Source organism: Hyperolius riggenbachi, chromosome 3, assembly GCF_040937935.1.
Source record: "Hyperolius riggenbachi isolate aHypRig1 chromosome 3, aHypRig1.pri, whole genome shotgun sequence".
In the NCBI taxonomy this organism is placed as follows: domain Eukaryota; kingdom Metazoa; phylum Chordata; class Amphibia; order Anura; family Hyperoliidae; genus Hyperolius; species Hyperolius riggenbachi.
In genome coordinates, this window is record NC_090648.1 from 486,676,826 (window position 1) to 486,685,157 (window position 8,332).

Genomic DNA, 8,332 nt, shown 5'->3' on the forward strand with positions numbered 1-8,332 from the left:
GCTAGAGTTGTCCTGGGGTCAAAAACATATGAAAAAATGAGAAAAAAGTAAAAATAAGAATAAAGGGGGACCAGGATGGACATCTGTCCAGAAGGGGATATAACTCACGGACTACGGATAGTAGAGTCTTGAGAAGATGAGAGGGCCGTTCCAGGAGGTCTTCTTCTGTTCACTGTGTGCCATTCTCTCTCGGGTCTATTTGGTCTTTGCGGGAGCGGTGGGGCAGACTGCTGAGATAAGGATTCAGTTGTCTCGATCCTAATGTTGGCTTCTTCCAGGAGTGATCTGCCTTCTTCCGGGGTCTTTATGTGGTGGGAACCGCCATTTATCTGGAACTGCAGCCCAAAGGGAAAGGTCCATCTGTACCTGATATTCTCTTTAATGAGGGCTTGTACTATAGGTCGCATGGCTCTTCGCTTTTGGAGTGTAAGCGGCGACAAGTCAGCGTAGAGGCGTACTGACTGTGGAACTCCAGGCAGATTTGTGAGTTCTCGTGCAGCCGCCATTAATCTGTCTTTTGTTTCATAGTAGTGGAACTTCAGGACTACATCCCTTGGGAGGTCAGGGTTACGTGGTCTTCCAAGGGCTCTATGGATTCTGTCTAGCCGGAATTCGGCTGGGTCTGTTTGCGGGAGTATTGTAGTGAATAAATTGAGTGCTGCTTCTTTAATGTCTGTCACGCTTTCAGGCAGGCCTCTGATGCGAACATTAGAGCGTCTTGCTCTGTTTTCAAAATCCTCTAGTCGAGCTTCCAGGGCAGCTATCTTAGCATCCTGATTGTCCATTCTGGCATCATCATATTTTAGAGCGTCAGCACACGAGTCTACTCTTTGTTCTAGATCATTTACCCGTCCACCCAGCTCTTGTACTTGTGCAGTGAAGCCCGATACAGCCTTTGCTAGCTCATTGCGCAGCATTATCTGGAACTCAGCAAGAAGCGGCATTAGATCCCCTATGCGGTGGGGATGTTGTTTCCATCTCTTGAGAGGTAGGAGAGGCTAATGTAGGGCCCCGTGTTTTAGGTGGTGTTGCCGGCCGTCTGCTTTCAGGTGGGGAGTCTGCCACGTGAGAAGGTGGCGATGGAGGAGATTGCGACGGCGGCGGTGGCGCCCGCTCTTGAGGTGGGGAGCTAGGAGGAGATTTCTTCTCCGATGTGGAGGCTGTCGGGGACTCTTGGGTGGATGGGGAGTTGTGGGGTGACTCACGTGGTGAACTGCGCTCGGAGGCCTGGCTGGGCGCGGGAGACGCGGCCATCTTGTCTTTCCCCTTGCCTTGCTTCTTGGTGAGGAGATCCGCTATGGATGGCTGAGCGGCTGGGTCTCCGGTCCTCTCATTCTTCTTCCCCTCCTAGACATGTTAAGGCTTATCCGCAGGTACTTGGCGTGGAGTCTGGCCCTCTTTGTGGGGATAGATCACCCTTTTTCTACCTCTCAAGCACGGAGCTCACACGGAGTGCATCCACTTCCCGTTGGCGCCGCGCATGCGCCCTACAGTGCTTCTTTAGATCCACAATGCCAACAGCATGCCTGATCTTTGCGCTAACCCTCTTTAGGCCTGGAACCCACCACAAAACGCCATCTCTAATCGCAATCGCTAGCGTTTTGTATAAGCGGTTTGTAATCGAATTTCATGAGCGTTTTCAGGAGCGATTTGAAAAAGTGTATTCAATTTGCCAGCGGTTGTGTAGCGATTAGCGTTTTAATTCTGATTGGTCCTTTCAATTAATTTTCATTTTGTTACATTGTGCAGTAACTTCAAAAGGCTAGCAAAATCGCTGTGCAGGTTTTGATGAGTGATTATGCAATTGTTTATATATTTTACTTTGCAGAAACGCTAATCGCCAAAAATACTGCGTGTTTTGAGATTTGGCAATCGCGCCAGTGGAATTTGGCCCATCCATTAACATTAGCTGAGCGTTTTAGGGAAATCCCCTAGCGATTTGAATTGCTCCCTAAACGTTTATAAAATCGATCTAGTGGGTTCCAGCTCTTAGTCAAGTCACATGACACCACAGTGATGACATGAGGGGGCTGGGCTTAATGTTGTTCCCACTTCAGCCATGCCTCTCCAGTGGCTGGCAGCCAATGGATACGCTGTCGGTTATGGAGGTGTGGCTATTCCAGATTGCAGTCCACACTGCCCAGGTGTCAGGTGACTCAGTGGGGAGGGATTGGGAGGAGCTGCTGTCATATTAGTGATGCCATGCCTGTTTCAGTGGATATGAATGGGAATATCCTGATTGTGAGCGCTAATTTAGTCTAGCATGTTTGCCACGCCCTCTGATTAAATCTTCTTTTCTTTTCCAGGGATCTCTGACGCGGACATTATAAACTTATCTCTTCCCACCGGTGTTCCTATACTTCTAGAACTTGACGAGAACCTCCGTGCTGTCAAACCCCACGAATTTCTGGGTGACCAAGAGGCCATCTGGGCTGCCATTAAAAAAGTGGAAGATCAGGGCAAAGTCAAGCCTAACGAGAAGAAGTGAAAACCAACCTTGCTAGATGTCTTCCTGTTGTTAGGAGGTTGGTTGGCCAGTGGCGCGTAAAGGATCCCTCTGCACAAAACTGATATTTTGGTCACAAATGGAGGCTGGCGGGCTCGATCAGCCCCTGGCTATTTTTATATGTTTCAAACGTGTCAGTGCCTAAAATTACGTAAGGGGAATTTAAAAAAAAAATAGTTCTGGGTTGGTGTGGAGGATGCGGGTGGGCGGAGCTGAGACCTTAGGAGTCCGGGTAATTAAAAAGAAAAGCTATAATATATATATTATTCACCTGGTGGCAACAAGCTGAAATATCAGTTTTGGATGGATTGACCCTATAATATAACCCAGTCTCTGTTATTACAGGTGAATAGCTGCACATCAGAATTTGTATGTGATTACTTCCATGGCAAATCCAAAGCCTGGAATTGAATAGCATGAAAATTGGTTTATTTTATTACTAATTGATTCCCCGTCTAGGAGACTATTTTTTATTTTTTTATTCTTTTCTCCCATATCCTGTTGTGACAGGAAGTGGATATCTCTTTCCCAAAGGGACTGACCAGAAACAAGAAAAAGTAATGGAAGAGATTGGAGCTACTTGGATTCAGGTTAAAACAAATAAAGTCCAAGGGACATGATGAGGATAAAGACCACTCCTGTAGGGTCAAAACCGGAGCCACGGATAGCAATGTTAAAAATGGCAGCTGTTTTCACCCAACCAAAAAACGGATCCGTCTGCGTTCAGGGAATCAGTTTTAAAAACCTGAACGGACGGTCCGGATTTGCAGGGCCGCCATGCTGGAGGGGGAAGCAGCCAGGACGGGGGTGACGATGGTGGGTGGGGAGGGGGGGTCGCCCCCTCCCTCCCCCCACCACCTGGGTCCCTAATCCCTGCTCCCCCTCTAGCTGTTTGTGCAAAATTAGTTAAAATGTAAAGTATGCGGGGAGCTTACCTTCTCTCCGATCGCCGTGTCACTTCCTGCAATTCCCCCTCCAAAGTATAGAGGGCAACATTGTAGGAAGTCAAGCGACGAGCAGTGGAACGCAAGAGAGGAAGGGAAGCGCCCCTGCTGCATACTTTACATTTTAACTAATTTTGCACCAATAGTTGGAGGGGAGCGGGTACAGGGGACACAGGTGCGGGGCGACGCCCTCCCCGCCAACCGCTGTCACCCCCATCCTGGCTGCTTCCCCTCCAGTTTGGTCTGGGACTGGACTAATCAAATCACTGCCTGACAGTTACAAGCCTCATACGATTTGCATCTCATTGACCATCTCTGTTGATCGCGTACCGTGAAGCGGAGATTCTGCCCATGCAAGGCAAGCGTCCTAATCCTTCATCACATGACCCAGACAGGCATCACATGACCACGTGTGTTTAACCTCCCTGGCGGTTTGTTAAAATCCACCAGGGGGCAGCAAATACCCTTTTTTTTTTTTTTTCCTTCATGTAGCGAGACAATGTCTCGCTACATGATGGCCGCTGCTGAGCGGCATCCCTCCGATCGCCTTCGGCGAACGGAGATCAAGAGATCCCGTTCAAAGAACGGGATCTCTTGGAGGGCTTCCCCCGTCGACGGGGCGGGATGACTTCACCGACGTCGTGACGTCAAAGGGGAATCCGATCCACCCCACAGCGCTGCCTGGCACTGATTGGCCAGGCAGCGCACGGGGTCTGGGGGGGGGGGAGCGGCTGCGGCGACGGGTGTAGCGGCGGCGATCGGAGGTTACACGCAGCTAGCAAAGTGCTAGCTGCGTGTAACAACAAAAAAAATTATGCAAATCGACCCAGCGGGGCCTGAGCTCAGCTCGGGCTTACCGCCAGAGAGGTTAAAGGACAACTAAAGTAAGATTTGTTTGGAGGCTGCCGAATGTATTTCCTTTTAAACAATACCAGTTGCCTGGCTGTCCTGCTGATCCTCTGCCTCCAATACTTTAAGCCATAGACCCTGATCAAGCATGCAGCAGATCAGATGTTGACAAGATTAGCTGCATGCTTGTTTCTGGTGTGATTCAGACACTACTGCAGCAAAATAGATCAGCAGGGCTGCCAGGCAACTGGTATTGTTTAACGGGAAATAAATATGGCAGCCTCCTTAGTCTTACTTTAGTTGTCCTTTAATGACCAGTCCGCTAGTCCTGTCTGCCTGGTTTGGTAGACTTGGCACTGCAGCTTATTTTAAAGGGCTTAAGTACTTATGAAATTTAAAGGGGGGGATGATCATTATAAGACTTTGACTAGCAACTAGTTTCTGTTATGAATGATCTGAACAGGCACTTCAGTGGCATTAGTCAGTTTCGCACTTTAGCGGGATGCTTTTCCATAAGGCTATTCGGATGCGGCGATCGGAAGGAGCATGATAGACGCCAGTGTAAGTTATCGATAATCGGTCATTCAGGCGGATAGCAGACTTATCGACCGCTACATAGGGAATATTGGTTGCCGACGATCATCTACAACTAGCAGTGGTTTGGGCGCGGGGATACGTGTTAGAAATCACGAAGGGGAGGTCAGTGTTAGGCATTAGATGAGGAGGGTTGTGTTGCGCAGTGCAGTGGGGGTGTGTGTTTAAGAATGTGGGCGGGGTTAGTCACCAGATTAATATTGGTAATGTAAACTACCGATTAATTTTACCAGCATCACCACCTAAAGCCCAACACGCTAAACGTACACGCATGTTCTGTCATCTGCGTGTCATTCTGGAAACCTCCAAGTATTCAAGTAAAAGTTTCTTGGGAATGTGTACTGGTTTCTTTTGTTTGTTTTTAAAAGCCCAGTCCCTTTTATTTTAATAAACATTTTTTTTTTGAATTTTTTATTTTAAAAAATGTGCATCTTCATTTGATTTCAAAAAATCATATTTTTTTTTTCCATTAGGGACATTACAAATACAAAAAAAGTAAAGTGACGGGTAAAGTTCTGTATACAGAAGAAAGTCTCCCTTCTAACGTTGCAAAATGTAAGTCCCTAGACTAGGGGATTAGTAACTGGGCCCCTCTGAACTTTGAATATTTACTAAAAAAAAAAAAAAAAAAAAAAAAAAAAGCAGCACAAAACCGTCAGACTAGCGAATCTTTCCTCATTATCTGATTTTTACATACTACATGTCATAACATTGTTAAAAAAAAACAACTACTATACATTCCCTTAAAGAGAATCTGTATTGTTAAAATCGCACAAAAGTAAACATACCAGTGCGTTAGGGGACATCTCCTATTACCCTCTGTCACAATTTCGCCGCTCCTCGCCGCATTAAAAGTGGTTAAAAACAGTTTTAAAAAGTTTGTTTATAAACAAACAAAATGGCCACCAAAACAGGAAGTAGGTTGATGTACAGTATGTCCACACATAGAAAATACATCCATACATAAGCAGGCTGTATACAGCCTTCCTTTTGAATCTCAAGAGATCATTTGTGTGTTTCTTTCCCCCTTCTGCTCTCATGCACTGAAGTTTCAGGCTGCTCTTTTCTTCCTGCAAACAGCTCTGCCCTTGTCTGTAATTCCTCACTATGTGAAAGCCCAGCCAGCTCAGAGGACGATTTATCCAGCTTGTAAAAGATAAGAGAGAAGAGAGAAGCTGCCCTAATCTAAAGAATACACAGGCAGTGTGCATAGAGGGGCCTGGAAGGGGGAGTTCATAGCAGAACCACAACACTGAAGAACTTAGCAGCATTCCAGACACAGGCCGACAAGTCTGACAGGGGAAAGATGCATTAATTTATTACAGAGACAGTGATAGTATAAAGTGCTGCAGTTAGCCAGAACACATTAGAATAGCTTTTGGAACTTGTAGGATGATAAAAAAACAGGATGCAATTTTTGTTACGGAGTCTCTTTAAAGTGAGCTGGAAGGGAAAATAAACTGATTAGATAAACAATTGTATTTGTCCTTCTACTGCTAAACATGACTTCTTATTTTTAGATATCCCAGGGTTTTCTTTTATAGTTAAACAGTCACAAAAGTCTCTAACGGATTCTGTTTTGCGCACTGTAACGGCATGTGTTCCTTCAGGTGACCATACATGATACAATCAAATGGACTATTTTTCCAATTCTTTTTTTTTTTTTTTTTTTGCAATCAATTGTATTTTTTTTTTTTTTCGTTTAAGAAAGGTTTAATCCGATGTGTTGGAAAAATTCAAAAACTAAATGTTTTGATTGATCGTTCTATTTTTTTATTTTATTTATTTTTTTCTGTCTGATAAATTGATCGTATAGGTGGCCACTAACAATACAATTTGCCGAAAGATCGTTCATAAACAAAATGATTGTTTGGGACCTCAAATGGGGAAATAAAAATCTCCTTATCAATCCAATCAGATTAATGAAATCGATCCGATTTTCAGATTGATCCCATTAATCTGATCGGATTGGTTAGGGGATTTTTTTTTATATTAGTGGCCCCAAGCGATCATTTCTAATCGTTCATACGAAGAATCGTTCGTAAACGATCATTCCGTAAACTGTATCGCCGGTGGCCACCTATAGTGTATGGTATAATGGTTCAGTTTCACAGATCATTCAATCAAATGGAAAAATAGAGATATCTAAGGTTAAGAAAAAGACTTGAAACATTGCATCCTGTATGGCCACCAAGCAAGTCTATGAACCGTTCCCACTGTGTTGGTTGCAATGGATTTCGTTCTTATAGCGCATTGTGCAAGTCATTGCAATTCTACCAGCGCTTTGCATGTCCTGTGCAGAGTACCGGTAGAATTGCAATCGATGAAGCGCACATTGCTTGTGAATGGAGATGCAGATTGGTCAGCTGCTCCTTCGCCTGCGTTGCGTCACGCAAATGCTGTTTTTGTTTGCGTTGTGTGTTATAGCACGACTCTCCAATGTGACATCGCTACCGGTAGCTGTCATTCTGGAAACTGACAATAATCCTATATACTAACCGAAGCTTGGAAGCATGCATGGTAGCTGTGGGCGGCGGCTTAGGGTGGGTGGCGCAATTGTGGGCGGTTGTTTTGAGAATCGGGGGTTTCCTGGTATATGCAGCATAACGTGACCAAGGTTATCAGCCTCCCCACTCCCTCTAATAGTGCCCATACATAGTACCATTTTTTTATTTATTTTTTTATTAGATCATTTTCATTTGATTATTCCGTAAAAAAAAAAGTCATAGTTGTTTTTGAGGCACCATTACACAAATGTTCGATTTGTCAGAAAATCCCGAATAATTATCGAATATAAAGATTTTTCCAACATGTCCGATTGGATTTTTATCGACAAAAATGGGATAATCGTTCATTTTTCCTTGATCCAAAAAAAAGATTCTTTTCGACTTTCATTCAATAGTTTTGGTTGAATAAACTGGAAAATCAAACTTTTTATTGTACCGTGTATGGGCACCATAAATCTAAGCTCTGGTTGGACAGATAACAGATGAGCAGCATTTAATGCCCATGTCGTCCCTGTAGAGGTTGCAACTGCATCGGGGCCCTCAGGCCAAAGGGGCCCACCCTCAACGACCGTATTAGCTCTCCTTTGGCCCTGTGCTGGTAATAATCACTTCTATAGATGCGTTGAATAGTAGTAATCATAAACGAGCTGTCCCCCCCCCCCCCCCCATCCCCTTCTTGCTCCTCTGACACTGTGGCTGTCCTTGGCAAAGAGGGGGCGGGGCAATGTAAAACTTGCACTGGGGCCCAGAGCTCCTTAGCTACGCCACTGGCTGCGGTTTGTGTTATCTTCCTTGTCGAGGGCACCATCCTAGATTTAGCTCAAAATCTTAAATTGGCACTTGAAAAAAGCTGTTTTAATTCAAGTTAGCCTAACTTGCACAATAATACCCTGACTGGGGTTTAATAACTCGCATAAGAGGTAAAATTCAGG

The 8,332-nt window shown here is 45.0% G+C and overlaps 1 protein-coding gene across 1 annotated transcript in view; it reads left to right on the top strand.

Annotated features, from left to right (window-relative positions):
* Positions 1-2,491, top strand: part of BPGM (bisphosphoglycerate mutase) — a 43,988-nt gene extending 41,497 nt beyond the window's left edge. The window contains 1 exon segment of the mRNA XM_068273762.1: positions 2,307-2,491. Within this exon segment, the coding sequence (XP_068129863.1) occupies positions 2,307-2,488 (182 nt within the window). The 3' untranslated portion in view covers positions 2,489-2,491.
* The last annotated feature ends 5,841 nt before the right edge of the window (positions 2,492-8,332 follow it).